The 16,590-nt window shown below is 29.1% G+C and overlaps 1 protein-coding gene across 1 annotated transcript in view; it reads left to right on the top strand.

Moving 5' to 3' along the window:
* The window catches only part of Cog7 (conserved oligomeric Golgi complex subunit 7), a 52,090-nt gene that overhangs the window by 22,818 nt on the left and 12,682 nt on the right, over positions 1 to 16,590 (top strand). Inside the window, exons 7-10 of the mRNA XM_075366754.1 lie at positions 6,813 to 6,996; positions 9,942 to 10,135; positions 11,525 to 11,729; positions 15,704 to 15,969. Coding sequence (XP_075222869.1) covers positions 6,813 to 6,996; positions 9,942 to 10,135; positions 11,525 to 11,729; positions 15,704 to 15,969 — 849 coding nt within the window. The remainder of the gene's footprint in view (positions 1 to 6,812; positions 6,997 to 9,941; positions 10,136 to 11,524; positions 11,730 to 15,703; positions 15,970 to 16,590) is intronic.

Raw genomic sequence — 16,590 nt, 5'->3', positions numbered from 1 at the left:
GCATATGTGACTTATAATACAAAATTCATCGTATTATCTTCAATATATACATCTTGAACTGTTAGAAAACTTCAAAATTGTAATCGTGAGCTACGAAGATATTTATATTACTACTGGATCTATTGTTATTTTTATAATTTTATACCATGACACACTCAGATTTTTACTTAATTCAACAATTATTTCAAGGACTTCAATAATCTAAATGAAAGTGAAATATTTTTACTAAAATCAAGAAATATGTCTAAGTTGTTCTATTATAATTTCTTGATGATGAAATAAATTGTTTCGTTTGATATTTAATTAATTGTAATGTCTTTTTTTGGGAATATTAATTTAAGATTCTAATTGCTAGATGATAGTTGTTATTCAACGTCTTCTATGATCACTGTTTATTTACAATGTTACTTGATCTTACAAATATAAAAAATGAAATACATATACACACCCTAAAAACATTACACTCCTTTTTGGGCAGTCGTGTAAAAAATTGAGATATTACTTGGAAGATAATAATTTTACTTCCTTTTTATTGCAATTGACTGGTACCAAAAGTGACCGAAAAATCCCAAAATCAAAAAAAATTGAATTTTGGACTTTTTCTTGGCTGCGGTGAGGGGCCCTCATTGAGAGTTTTTCAACGATATATCATATGTGGTACTTATTTTCATTGGTTCCAGAGTTACATCCAAATGAACTTCTAATTAATGAAGTATTTGGATCTTACAAGGGGAAAAATTGTAAATGTATTGAATTTACAAGATTTAGTGTTTCTTTTTATCAGTATAATTTCATGTGCTCCAAATCATTTGTAATGTTTTGTGCAATATCTTATTTATTCGATCTTATCAACATAATTACATTGTTTTTCAGCTTATCACCTATCGCTTGTAGTCATTTCAGTAATTTTTTATAAACTTATTCAGTTTTACCAAATGTATTTACAGATTAGAAATTATTGAAGGTCTAAGAAAAAAATCGTTTAAAATTTTATAATTGTGATACACAGTTCTGAATAAATAAACTAGCAAAGCCTAATGGATGAAATATTTTCTTTCTGGGTGCCAACTGCTTAAATTTTTTCAAAGTTTGCTTATTAGTATATAAAAATATATTCTGTGAAGAATATATTTTTGAATCAGATTAGATTTATTTGTTAATTTCTTTTTTTAGTGATAATATATTATAAACTTTTAATACTCCAAACAAAAAAGTAATTCTTTGAGCACTATTCAAACTATGCACAAACTTCAAACATTCAGGTAGTACAAACAAACAACTCAGACTAGTAAACTTATCTACAGTTAATTTGGTAAGTATTAGTGAGTATTATCTAAAGTAAGATTCAAATTCAAAACTATTATAGACTAAAACAACAATAATGGTTTTTTCTATTTGCATGTCCCAAAGTGCTTTTGTAAATGAATCACTCAAAATGCAGTATATACATTTTTTAAAACTTTTTTACTAGTTACTATACAACAGAATATTAGTTCTCTTATTAATAGATAATAAGGGTTTCATTCTAAAAAAGCAGTAACTTTCTTATCGACTTTGCAACAGTCAGTAGTCATTTTTGTGAGTAGGATTTGTTTCAAACCGGTTGAAGGTAATGAATGCAACTATATATTTTTCTAATCTGATAAGATATGCTTCTGTTTTTTTTAAGTCTCTTTGTAGAATAATTAGAAATTAATATTTAAATTTATACTAAATTAGAATCCATCAATAAACATCTTCGGAAGACAGAACAGATAAAAGTTGTTTCAGTAGCTGAAGATGTCTCAAAAACTTTTTTGATAAAAAAATTAATTTATTATTAAAATTTATATATTTCAGTAACCAATATGGATTAAAAATATATTCCATGATTTTATTTCTGAAAACAGAATTATCAGCGAGTGTAATTTCCATTTATCACATAGAATATTTTGCAGTGGAGAATTAATCAGTCCATATATTTCTTTATGGCTGTAAAATATTTAGTTTTCTTCATACGAATAAATTAAATATAAATCCAAATAATATTTAGAATTATTCAAAAAAATACTGTATAAAAATGTGTTGTTTTTCCCTCCAATGTACCAAGGAAGAAAAATGTATTTGGTTAGTAATGCTCTTGGTAGTAATGCCTATTAGCCATATCACCTACAAAAAAAGGCTGTCATATGTGTGATCACATATTTCAATGTAAAAGTTTCTGCTCTTTTCATTGGTGGAGTCAAAATTAGATCATTCCATTTGAAAAAATCATGTTAACCTTGAAATAACAGTCAAGTTATTCCATGTCAAATCCAGTCAAGGTTACCACGAGTTTTCCTCTCCAATCTGAGTAACGTTTGTTTAGGTTATTTTTTTGTATTGTGTGTAGTTTCAAAACCTAAACCGACAAGGATTGATAATGTTTATATGCCTACAAGCGCCCATGGTGATGATGAGGTAGAGTGTGTATACGAAGAGATTGATGAAGCAATTAAACACGTAACAGGAGATGACAATTTAATAATAGTTGGAGATTGGAATGCAAGCATTGGAGAAGGCAAGGAAGGAAATATAGTGGGTGAATACGGGCTGGGCAAAAGGAATGAAAGAGGGGATCGACTTATAGAGTTTTCCACGAAGTATAATTTAGTAATTGCCAACACCCAATTTAAAAATCATAATAGAAGAATATACACTTGGAAAAAGCCAGGCGATACTGCAAGGTATCAGATAGATTATATCATGGTTAAGCAAAGATTTAGAAATCAACTCGTTGACTGCAAAACTTACCCTGGAGCAGACATTGATAGCAACCATAATTTGGTGATAATGAAATGTAGATTGGGGTTTAAAAACCTGAAGAAAAGGTGTCAGATGAATCGGTGGAATTTAGAGAAGCTTGAGGAAGAGGAGGTAAAGAAGATTTTTGAGGAGGACATCGCAAGAGGTCTGAGTAAAAAAGATAAGGTAGAAAATGTAGAAGAAGTATGGGAGAATGTTAAAAAGGAAATTCTTAAATCAGCAGAAGCAAACGTAGGCGGAATAAAGAGAACTGGTAGAAAACCTTGGGTTTCAGACGATATATTGCAGCTGATGGATGAACGTAGAAAATATAAGAATGCTAGTGATGAAGAAAGTAAAAGGAACTATCGGCAATTAAAAAATGCTATAAACAGGAAGTGCAAACTGGCGAAAGAAGAGTGGATTAAAGAAAAGTGTTCAGAAGTGGAAAGAGAAATGAACATTGGTAAAATAGACGGAGCATACAGGAAAGTTAAGGAAAATTTTGGGGTACATAAATTAAAATCTAATAATGTGTTAAACAAAGATGGTACACCAATATATAATACGAAAGGTAAAGTCGATAGATGGGTGGAATATATTGAAGAGTTATACGGAGGAAATGAATTAGAAAATGGTGTTATAGAGGAAGAAGAGGAAGTTGAGGAGGATGAAATGGGAGAAACAATACTGAGATCTGAATTTAAGAGAGCATTAAAAGATTTAAATGGCAGAAAGGCTCCTGGAATAGACGGAATACCTGTAGAATTACTGCGCAGTGCAGGTGAGGAAGCGATTGATAGATTATACAAACTGGTGTGTAATATTTATGAAAATGGGGAATTTCCATCAGACTTCAAAAAAAGTGTTATAGTTATGATACCAAAGAAAGCAGGGGCAGATAAATGTGAAGAATACAGAACAATTAGTTTAACTAGTCATGCATCAAAAATCTTAACTAGAATTTTATACAGAAGAATTGAGAGGAGAGTGGAAGAAGTGTTAGGAGAAGACCAATTTGGTTTCAGGAAAAGTATAGGGACAAGGGAAGCAATTTTAGGCCTCAGATTAATAGTAGAAGGAAGATTAAAGAAAAACAAACCAACATACTTGGCGTTTATAGACCTAGAAAAGGCTTTCGATAACGTAGACTGGAATAAAATGTTCAGCATTTAAAAAAAATTAGGGTTCAAATACAGAGATAGAAGAACAATTGCTAACATGTACAGGAACCAAACAGCAACAATAACAATTGAAGAACATAAGAAAGAAGCCGTAATAAGAAAGGGAGTCCGACAAGGATGTTCCCTATCGCCGTTACTTTTTAATCTTTACATGGAACTAGCAGTTAATGATGTTAAAGAACAATTTAGATTCGGAGTAACAGTACAAGGTGAAAAGATAAAGATGCTACGATTTGCTGATGATATAGTAATTCTAGCCGAGAGTAAAAAGGATTTAGAAGAAACAATGAACGGCATAGATGAAGTCCTACGCAAAAACTATCGCATGAAAATAAACAAGAACAAAACAAAAGTAATGAAATGTAGTAGAAATAACAAAGATGGACCACTGAATGTGAAAATAGGAGGAGAAAAGATTATGGAGGTAGAAGAATTTTGTTATTTGGGAAGTAAAATTACTAAAGATGGACGAAGCAGGAGCGATATAAAATGCCGAATAGCACAAGCTAAACGAGCCTTCAGTAAGAAATATAATTTGTTTACATCAAAAATGAATTTAAATGTCAGGAAAAGATTTTTGAAAGTGTATGTTTGGAGTGTCGCTTTATATGGAAGTGAAACTTGGACAATCGGAGTATCTGAGAAGAAAAGATTAGAAGCTTTTGAAATGTGGTGCTATAGGAGAATGTTAAAAATCAGATGGGTGGATAAAGTGACAAATGAAGAGGTATTGCGGCAAATAGATGAAGAAAGTAGCATTTGGAAAAATATAGTTAAAAGAAGAGACAGACTTATAGGCCACATACTAAGGCATCCTGGAATAGTCGCTTTAATATTGGAAGGACAGGTAGAAGGGAAAAATTCTGTAGGCAGGCCACGTTTGGAGTATGTAAAACAAATTGTTGGGGATGTAGGATGTAGAGGGTATACTGAAATGAAACGACTAGCACTAGATAGGGAATCTTGGAGAGCTGCATCAAACCAGTCAAATGACTGAAGACAAAAAAAAAAAAAAAAACCCTTGACTGTTGGCTGAGTGCAGCGTGGACTGTTTTCTTTCCCATTCATATGTTAGTATCACCCAGTACCACATTTAAATTTCTGTAAGTTGCCTGGGAGCCCTGGAATTTGTTATACCTTTGATTTCATATGTGAAGCTGTATTAATTTAGTAAGATTTATAAGTAGCTTAGACCTATGCTTAATGTAAATTATATAATGTGAAATATCCAATATTGTAAAATATCTCTGAATATGTCTCCAACATTGTATTCTGCAATGTATCTGAATATTATAATCAATGTAATTGATATTATATTGCAGTATAAAATCTAGTTATCATTCAGGAGAGTGCTTTAAAAATATTGTATTAAAAAGTTATAAATAATATAACAAAAATTGCATCATAATGTAAGATGAAAATTCGTTGAAGTTGCAAGAGAGTGAGTGAGTGAGAGATAGAGAGAGAGAGAGAGGGAGAGAGGGTGAGCAAGAAAATACTAAAGTATATCTAATAAAAATGTTAACATACTTGATGGATTTATTAGAAATTTAAATAAAAGTATGGAGACAAAAAATTCTAGGCTAAGAATTTATGAAATTTAAGAACATTATTAAGTTAGGAGTAAAGAACTTTGTTTTGTGTTTTATTAAGTTCATTAGGTATATTGTGTTTTTGTTAGTTGCAAATTTTTTGTCATTTGTATTGAATTGAATGTTGAGGAGTTTTATATAATTGCATAGTTTTTATAAAATAGTGTTTATGAAAGATTTCTGTAATTTTAAATTTATAAAAATTTATTAATGTTTATTATTTTATTACTTTCTTTCTTTCTTTCTTTCTTTTTCCTGTTTAGCCTCCAGTAACTACCGTTTAGATAATTCTTCAGAGGATGAATGAGGATGGTATGTATGAGTGTAAATGAAGTGTAGTCTTGTACATTCTCAGTTCGACCATTCCTGAGATGTGTGGTTAATTGAAACCCAACCACAAAGAACACCGGTATCCACGATCTAGTATTCAAATCTGTGTAAAGATAACTGGCTTTACTAGGACTTGAACGCTGTAACTCTCGACTTCCAAATCAGCTGATTTGGGAAAACGCGTTAACCACTAGACCAACCCGGTGGGTTTATCATTTTATTACTAGTTTGTGAATTCCCCACTCCTTTGTTTTTGTAATGGTTAAATGTACCTCCTACATCTTATATCTTTTTATTTATTTTAATAAATAAAAGTTATTTTAAAAACTTTTCAGTTTTATAATTTTCAACTCTTATACAGTGCATTCAAAAAGTTCCTACGCAATGAACTGTTTTATTTAAAGATTGTGTTAATACATCTTAAAAACAAATTACTTTCAAGATGAATTGAATATTTTGCACTGGATGTGTTATCTTAGCAGGAAACATAATTTCAAATCTTTTGTATGTGTTACTGAACACTTCTTGTAAATAAACTCTTATTCAAAATAGTAGTATTGTAAATGGAGGTAACAGATTCTATTGGTCAGTATGCAAGCTTATTTTGTTGCACCCCAAGAAAAAATAAGAAGATATTGAAATGTACCTATGTATTGATGAAATATACCTACACACAAAATAGTGACTTTATGGAAATGTAAGAAATAGTTAATATACATGCTTATAACTCAATGAAATGTGCTGCATGCAGGGATGATCTTCATCATTCATATAAATAGAGGTGAGGTGGAGAGAGCATTGACTCATTGCAGAGAGGGACTGCAGCAAGAGACCTCTCTGTTTATTTAAGCTGTTAAGGCTTAAGAGATTTATTGAAATTGTTCTACTGTAGCTTTACTTTAGGATGCATGAAATTAATAATAATATGAATCTTTTAAATCAGGTATTTGAAACGAAAAATGTGGAGAAGATAGCTAGTAAGCTTGTTAGTATGCAGCAGTCTCTTAGTATTCTGGCTAATGCTTCAGATTATGAAGATAGAAAGTTACAGCTGGAAGGTCTTAAAAATAGATTAGAAGCAATTGCAAGCCCTCAGTTAGTTCAGGCATTCACGTCTGGATCTGTCGGTAATGTATATTTTGTAATATTATCATGAACTATTTTATGAATAATTTAAATAAATACTCATGTCAATGAATGAATACACTTAGTTTACCATGCATACAGTAGAACTGTTTGATTTAACTAGGATGTAAGTCAGTTTGATTGTCTATTTGTTCAGATTTTGAATTAAATTATTAAAATTACAGAATAGTAATCATCTAACTTTAGCAAAGGGGTAAGTACAAATCTAGCTACTAATGTGCTAGGAATAAGAAATGAGTTATACTATCCAATTTTTGTTGTTATATAAGAAAAACTTACAAATTATTCATTATGATTTGATAAGTAAAAATAATAATAAAATATTAGGAGATATGGCATTAACCTCTGAACATCTTTACACCAGTTAGAAAGAAAATATGTAGGCAGAGCTGGATTCACCAAATTACATAAATACCAGTACATTCATCTTTATCATGAACCTGATGTGTTTCAAACAAAATCCACACAATAATACTCTGGGAAGAAAGATGTATAAACTAGGGTAAAACTAGATGTATACTTTGAGGAAGGGATAATCTGCTTGCTGAAATAAAACAAGTCGAACAAACCCATTAAAAAAGTGCGTCCTTGACTTTCCTGGTAGTTGATGTCAACCCTGTATTCAATTTCTTATAAGATTATCTTATCTGGGTTAAGATATCATAATCTAAACTGTAATGTGTTGTTTAGCCAGATCTTTATGGGGGTTAGCTTGCTACACTCAATAAATAGCTTGAAACACTGAATAAATCAGTACCAAGATCATTAACTTTGGAATAAAGAATATTTCAGAATTTTCCCAAAGTTAATATGTTGTCGTGTGTTTCGCAGTTTGATTAGGATATTGAGAGATTGACAATTTAGAATGTGTATATAAATACAGTTTATTGGATTAAAATTTCTTAGTTACAAAAAGACAAATTTGCATTAATAATAATGGTGATAAATACAATAATGATAATAATAATAATAAGTGATAGTAATAAAACAGTTAACGAACACAAATATTAATCATAGTGTAATTACTATCACAATAATAATCAGGATAATATTACTAATAATAGTAGTAAAAGATAATAACATTACATGTCAATAACAATAAATCAAACAATTATTAGATAACATAATCAAAACAGTAAACATGACATAAAAACAGAGCATAATACATAATGTAATCAATAAAGAATAACAGTCATATTATTACACATCAAACAGTCATAAATGTCAATAGTAAATAATAAATACAGATTACACACTAGACAGTTAAAGATAAATAATCATTCAGAATTTATTACAGGTAGATAAATAGAAAACTAGAATTCAGACCCATTAACAAAAGAAACTGCTTCTTAACCCTTTTTAACTACTAGTCTTTTATTAACAAACAGTCGTATAAAGTTCACTTGCAAATACCTTTGCTGTCCACAAATAAAACTACCCTAACAGTTTATGAATGAAATTTAGTACATTATTTCTTTCACTTATAGTTTTACTGTAACTCACCGATAATATTTCTTGTTTACTGGAATTCCTCATGACATCACCTTAATTGTACTGAATTTAATTTACACTGGAAATTTGCTTCTTCATCTGTCCTCCCCGTAGAATGCTCTCGCAGACAGATGTCTGCATTCTTGTCTCGCAGACTCACACCGCCGCACTCTCCTTGCAGGACTGATGTTAACATCAGTATGGGCTGATTTGCCCATACTCCTTTGTAGCTGGTCTTCTCAGGGATATTTATACTTCTAGCCTCTTTACTTGCCAGACTGGACCCAAGTCAAAGTATGAGAATGAAGATCGAGGCTTTTGTTTCCATGAATTCCAAACCTGGTCTCTTCTCACGGCTCAGCAGGTGTTTATTGTGTCACAGCGGGCAGTATAACAAAGGACAATTGAAAAAAGGGAACCTCTTTTTGTAAGGATTCCTTCCATTATTATATTTTCTACTACTTTCATAATAATTGGTAGGAGTCCGTTACTCAGGCTCGCTATACCGGTCGTATTACAATATATATATAAAATTTATATGACTAACAGAAACAGCAACAAGCAACTTTAAATCTTTCAAGAAACCATATAATACTGATCCTAATGCTTGGTATGCTTGATCCAAGAGTTTAAACTTCAAATTGTTTTCAATCTATCTATGCACAAAGATTTACTCTTAAACTCCAATCTCAGTGGCAAAGTGATAGCACCTTTATTTTTTTCTGAAAGTTTGTGGATTCAAAACCCAGGTCCAAACTCAGGTTTGGCATTTTTCATACAATAAAAAATTCAAATGTTTTTAAGAAGCTGTAATTGATGACTGTCTATTGTTTCTACAGAAAATAAATAAACTAATGAAGTTAAAAATTCACTATAAGTCTCAGAAAAAGCTATAATTTGGTATTATTCTATCCAGTTAACAACCAGATAATGCCATTAATTAATACTCAAATTACACCATTATACTAGTCGTTCATGTCAATTTAAAAGTATCATTACCTTTAATTAGGTTTGAATTTGGGACCTATATTTACCATGGTATTTTTATAACAGACTTGTAATGATGCAATTATGCGCTACTTGCGTGACATTTCAGAGGTTTTATTTTGTTTGTGCAATTTTCATCGGTTGAGATTAGATGAGGAGCTTAGTTCCAGCACATATAATATTGGGGTTAGTGCTTTTGTGCATTTATTATATGTTATTAAATTTTAGAACTCTTACATTATTTGATACTTTATAGATGTTAAAAACCCATTCTACCTACAGTAACATTTGAAATTAATTGCAATTGTTGATTCTAAGTTGTGATAGATTTTGCAAATCTAGCATGTAACTTTTATTGAGAACATTAATTTTATTTAAAAATTAAAATTGAGTTAATTTATAGTGGATTATTATTATTTATTAATTGTACTTCAATTTTTATTTTCAGAACAGTCCTGTAAGTTTGTAGATATATTTTCTGGTATGGAACGATTGCCACAGTTAATAAAGTATTATGATAGATGTCAAAAAGGTGCATTATGTCAACATTGGCGCAGTCTTATTGAAGTTGAACAGGATCAGACTGTTGTGGAATGGATGCATCATTTTTATGACTATTTATTGACATATTGGCATAAACAGGTACTCTGTATATTTGATGTTTCTTTTTTTGTAAATATAGATTTAATAGTTCTCTAATATTCTATTAATTGAAGTTAAGGTTTGAGGTTAAGGATAGTTTTGAGATTTTTCAATTGATAAAAATAAATTAATTAACATTCTGTAATAAACTTCAAGTGCTTTTGGTAACTAATATCTTCCATGTAAAATTATATTTTACTCCCTTAATAATTTATTTATATTTATGGTTTTATTTGTATCATTAACTAGCTGCTGAATTTAGGTGAGTCAAACATTAGACTTAAATCACCTCTATCTTAAAATTCTTATTACTTAAGTTACTTATTGTGGAGGGAAAGGAATTGCTAATTGAGTAAAAATATTTTCAAATTAAAACTGCAGACTAAATTTTTAGCCTTTTAAAAATTTTTGTATCACCACACTTACTAATGTCATATTGTAATTTCTCTAAACTACTACTAAGTTTGGTAGAACTTTAGTTCTTCATAAGATCGTATATCTTTGTCATTCTAGGCACTTTGGAAACCTATTCATTCCTTTTCTTGTGGTGCATTTTAAATGAAATGTCTAAATTTCTTTTAAATCTGTCTGCTTACATTTGAGTATTGTTTCATAAATAAAAAATAAAGAGGCTGTCAGTAATTGTAGAGCATTTTACCACAACAGGATTTATAATTCCTCTTAACTGACATCTATTTCATGGCTTTCTTCTGCAGTCCAACTGTAAATTTTGTTTAGAGATGATAACCAAAATAATATTAGTGTTTTATGCATGAGAAACTATTAATCTTTGATAAACTGCTCTTGTCAGTTTATCATTACCAATTCTAGGTATTAAATTTGTTAAAGCAAAAATATTTAAGCCTATATTTTTTGCAGTTGTAATCTGCATTGTTATTACTATACAGATAATGATCATTCATACATCTAAAAACGTTAGTAGTGATGATATCACTACTAAAGTAGTAAATTGATAAGTCAATTTCTTAGAATTGACTTATCATGTCACAATTACCTTCTTGTTTGTTACGTTTATTTTTAAAGCTGTACAATAAAGAAGATTTATTTTTCATTTATCACTGAATAAAATAATGTTCAGTTTTTCATGTGTATGTAAAAATATATATCTCTAATGCATTTATGTTAGATTTAGATCGTATTGTTGTATCATCTGCATAAAGTATTACTTGACACTTTTTAAAATCACTGATGATGGCTCATTGATGTTTATTATTATTAACATAAAGTTGGACCTAGTATCGAACACACTAGTTAATACTTTGATAAATTGGAACCAGTAATTCCTAATTAATTATTTTTTTGGTTTACTCCACACATTGAGTAAAAGATATGACTAATAATTTGTAAGTATATACCTTCTTTTATTAGGTGAAATGGTGTACCCAAGTGTTTGGGCAAGCTGATTCACTTGTTGATGTTTATGCTGATGTTTTGTTGAGCCTTGAGCCAAATTTAAATGATTGTATTGAAAATGCTGTTAAACAACAACCCCATCAATTAACTTTTCTTACTGAACTGAAACAGGCAACTAAACATTTTTCCAACAACTTGCAGATTGCTGCTTCAGGACAATGTAAGTAATTATGAATAAATTTGATAATTTATTAGTGATATACATTTTAGATCTATAATTGGATCACTACATTTTCAATATATAAGGGAATACCTATTTTTTATGTGAAGAGGAAAAAGGTTAAAATTTTAAGGAAAATAGGTTGGAATTGTGGAGAAAGAAGGCTAAACATATTGAGAAAAAACAGCATTATTATTATATTATGTTTAAATATTACATAAAAACGTTTAGTCATTTGAAGAAATTTAATAACCATTGCACTGCGATTTGAATAAAAGGCGGTACATGATTGGCAAGCTCTAATTTATGAAAAGTACATAATTTTATCTCATTCTCACTGCTTTTTAGTTTTTATGTATAAGAATTAAGTGGCAGACTGGTGGAAAGTAAAATTGCCTTCTCCAATAGCTTTTATATATTCTGAGGATATGTTTATCAATGAGGTATAGTGGAATAAAACATTAAATATTTTAAGGAATTTGGGTTGAAATATAAAAAAAAGAGTTATTTAAATAGTGTAAAAATTATGTTGATGTGGTGAAGAGTTAGTGATGAAGAGAGGGGATCTCTGATTCAGAAAGGAATATGGTATAGTAGGTAATATGGTATATGGTAATATGGTAATATGGTATAGAGGTATAGTGGAATAAAACATTAAATATTTTAAGGAATTTGGGTTGAAATATAAAAAAAAGAGTTATTTAAATAGTGTAAAAATTATGTTGATGTGGTGAAGAGTTAGTGATGAAGAGAGGGGATCTCTGATTCAGAAAGGAATATGGCAAAGGTATAGTCAGCCCTTATTGTATGTATGTATAGTCATTGTATTGCATGTTTTCAACTTGTATGTAGGTGATGTAATATAGAAGGAATAGAAGGAAAAGTTTTATCAAGGAGAGAAAATAAATTTTACCATTCACTGATGACATCGCTCTTTTGATGTAAATTAAAAGTATGTTGGATGAAATTATAAGTGCCATGAAATTACTGGTTTGAAAGAAATTAGACAAATTACAATAAAAGAAATATAATGAAATTTCACAGAAATTAAGATACTGATAAAATGTAATATTAAGATAAAGAAAAATAGTTGCCAAAAGTTACTGAATTTTGGTAGTAAAAATACAAAAAAAATTGATGGAATCAACTGGTAGATTATATGAAATCTGCTAGTATTAGATATAAATCTAGGAATTACGAGATATTCTTAAAAGTATCTAATGGAGTTAGCACACTCAAAATAAAGATTTACTCATAAAGATAGGAAAATAATAAACTTTAAATTTAATATTACTAAAAAACATTATAAATTAGATGGTTGATTGAATTAGAAGTTGAAATGCAGAAGTATTTATATGAAGAGAAAAATTTTCTGCAAAATTTTGGAAAGATTCTTGTTAGCAGGTGGGCAGTTTAGTTAATTTAGAGTTGTGTTGGAGATAAAAAGTTGAAACATAAGAATAAAAAAGAAACTGAATTATATTAAACAAGAATTATATATTATATTAATCAGAACTGTAGGTTGCACTAAATATCTCTAGTACATAAATATCTTAATATTAAAGGTATTAACGTATATTATATCTTTAGTACACACAACATAAAGGCATGAAGAAAAAGTAAAAGTACTGAAGGATTTAAAGGCGTATTTTGAGAGTTGAATAATAATTCAAGGAGAGGAAAATAAAGTAAATATTCTTGGAGAAAAAAAATAAACTGAATTATGAAATTAATTAAAGAAAATTAAAATTGTTATTTTTTAAAGAAAATTCTGGTTGGCATGGAGTTTTTGCTAAGGGAGAAATTCAGTTTAAAAATAAATAAGAGAAATAAAAATAATGAAATATGACTGAAAGGAATCCAATGATCAGATGAAAATTTTAAAATAAAAGAACAGTATATTAATAGTAAAAAAAAAATCTTTTATTATTTAGACAATAAAATTACTATAGATACATTGGTTAATTAGACATCAAATGCAGATTATCAAAAACAAGATGAGCTGTCTTATAGAAAAAAAATGTTATCAAGCAAACATGGCATAGATTTATGAAATAGAAAAAAAATTTTGAGAAATATTTGTTTTTAGAGTATACCACTTTATTGAAGTGAATGTGGATGTTAAGGGAGCTGGAAAGGAAGGCTTTTAAAATATGGTGTTACCAATGAATATTTAAAGATATGTTAAGTTATAGGCTTTGTTTTAGTAATGGAAAGGATAGAAGAAATTTGAACAATAGAAAAAAACAAAGAGTGGATTAAATAAAGCATATAACTGAAACTATGGTTAATTTGCCATTAAATATCAAGAAATTATTTTATTAAAACTTAAGTTATCAGTTGTTTGCATAATTATTTAAACCACTAATATTCCAAAAGTTTCTGATGTGAACCCTGGTTTAGACTTGATATTATCTTTTCATTCATATTTCATCTCATTGTCTATACAAAAGTGAAAATATATTATATAATAGGTAGTGGAAGCAAAACTAATTTTTTTACAAAATAACTAGAATTTCTAAATTACATTGTGCTATGAGTATATTTATTATTTTTTTGCATGTCAATAATTACAATAATAAAATTAATTATAGATTAGAACGAACAGTTAGATAAATACTATATTATAAAACATATTACATTTAAATTAAAAATTAAAATGAACCATCAATTAATTGACAGGACAGTTTATTTAAGTAGGAGAAACATTAAAAGGAATGAAACGTTTTGTGGCTATTCTTATTTTCAACCTGACCACAAACTATAATATTGAAATTGTTATACAAGTTACAATTTATCTTTTTTCTTTTTTTTCATTAAAAATTATTTTCATCAGAACACTTTTTTGTTTTATGTAAATCATCATTAATGTTAAATCACAGTGTAATCATAATTCTCAGTTATGATTTATGGTCTAAGTACAAAAATAGATCAGATAAAAAAGTCAATGTTTCTCTAATGTTGTTCATTTTAATCGTGTGTTTGGGTAGTTTATTTATTAATATTATTTGTGTCTATGTGTTACTTATCTATATAAATAAAAATGTAAATGTTTGTTTGTTTGTTCAAAATCTTAAATCTCTGAAAGTTCTTCACCGAGATTGCTTTGAAATTTTGACAACATTGCATTCAAATACGCACGTGTTTTTATATACCTACTGTTTTATACCTGTGACAGCACTGTTTTTCAAAAAAAGTATGTTTTTACCTGTTTGACGTAAAAGCAACACATGCTGTACTAAATATTTTAAGATTCAATTTCAATGTTTCCAATATGTGTGTCCACCATAGACTAAAAAAACTACAGGACCGATTTACGCATGGGGCAAAAGGGATGAATCATAAAATGAAAAGAGGAAAAAATTGGAAAAGGGAAAAATCGAAAAAGTTAAATGGGAAGAAATGAAGAATGGGAATGGAAGAAGGGGAAAATGAAAAAAGAAAAAAGGGAAAAACAGAAAAAAGTAAAAATGGGGAAAGGAAATGGAAAGAGGAAAGGAGAAAAAAGAAAAGGGGGAAAGAAGAGGAGAAAATTGAAATAAGGGAAACAGAAATAGGAAATGGACAGGGGAAATGGGTTAATGGAATGTGGAAAATTAAAATGGGAAAGGGGGAAAAGGTAAACTTTCAATTGTGTTCATTTAATCTATATATGAACTCAAATCTAGTAGTAGCGAAGCATTGCCAGGTCTGCTAGCTTTGAATAAATGTTTTTGCTATTTTTAAAAAAATGAACTTAAATATTAAGATTCTACATGACTTGAACTTTTTTGGATTTACTAATTCATGGTTTTGCTTATTATTTATGATTTCAGCATATTTGTAATTGGGACTTGTTTTCCCACATAAATCTTTTATGAGGACAAAATAATCTTATATTAAAATAAAAGCTTTTATTATTATTGATTTCTTACAAATGATTATTGTATTTATTAAGATAAAGATTGTTTTTATGTTTATTAAACTGATTGCAGGTAAGACAAAAGAATCATGGGAAAATATTTTGCGTGCAATTTATTCACCTTACGTACCATTTATATCAAGATATAGTATACTTGAAGAAACACATATACTGTCTCAGTTGGTTGATAATGCATTGTGTAGGGAAGATTTGATGGACCAAGTACAAGGATTGGGTCAGGCAATACCACGTTGTATATCAATAGCTATGGATGCTGTTAAACGTTGCATTTCATTCACTGAAGGGTGTGGTTTCCCTGGATTAATCAAAGCTTTAAAGGTATTATTTTAAATTATTCTAGATTATTACTCTTTCCATTTAATGTAATGAAAACCTAAGAAATTGAACAGAAATTGAATGAAATAACTGAACAGAAGAGACTAAGATGGTTGTCTAATTAATCAGTAAGAAAAAAAAAATTATATTTTTCTTTCAAAGAATAAGCAGATATGGGATCGAAGGAATGTTGAAAGGTGTTAACACAATAGAGAAGAATCTTCTGGAGGAAGTTTTGTAAGCAGTGTTGGTTTTCATTTGGGAATTTTGGGCATTGCAAAAAGATGAATAATTAATAAAATTTCACACCTTGATCCAGAATTACCCAGTGAATATTGGAGAAGGTGATGGTGATAAAGGTAATGCTTTGTAAGAAAATTATTGACTTGCATAAAAGCATGAAATTTTGGTAGTGCTTGCTGCAACTTTTGCTTGGTTATTAATTTTAATTTTCACAAAACTGCTGAGGCCATCAGCCTTTGTACATCAACATTCCAAATTTTATCAATCCAGAAGGTGATAGATGGATAATGTGCAGTGATATTTTACTTTGATGATTTACAAAATCAGGTTTATGAGTATGTCCAGGATATTTAAAAAATTTTAATTATTTAGTGCTAATAG

The sequence above is a fragment of the Lycorma delicatula genome, chromosome 5 (genome assembly GCF_047948215.1).
Source record: "Lycorma delicatula isolate Av1 chromosome 5, ASM4794821v1, whole genome shotgun sequence".
NCBI classification, from domain to species: domain Eukaryota; kingdom Metazoa; phylum Arthropoda; class Insecta; order Hemiptera; family Fulgoridae; genus Lycorma; species Lycorma delicatula.
This window is presented reverse-complemented; position numbering and strand designations above follow the sequence as displayed.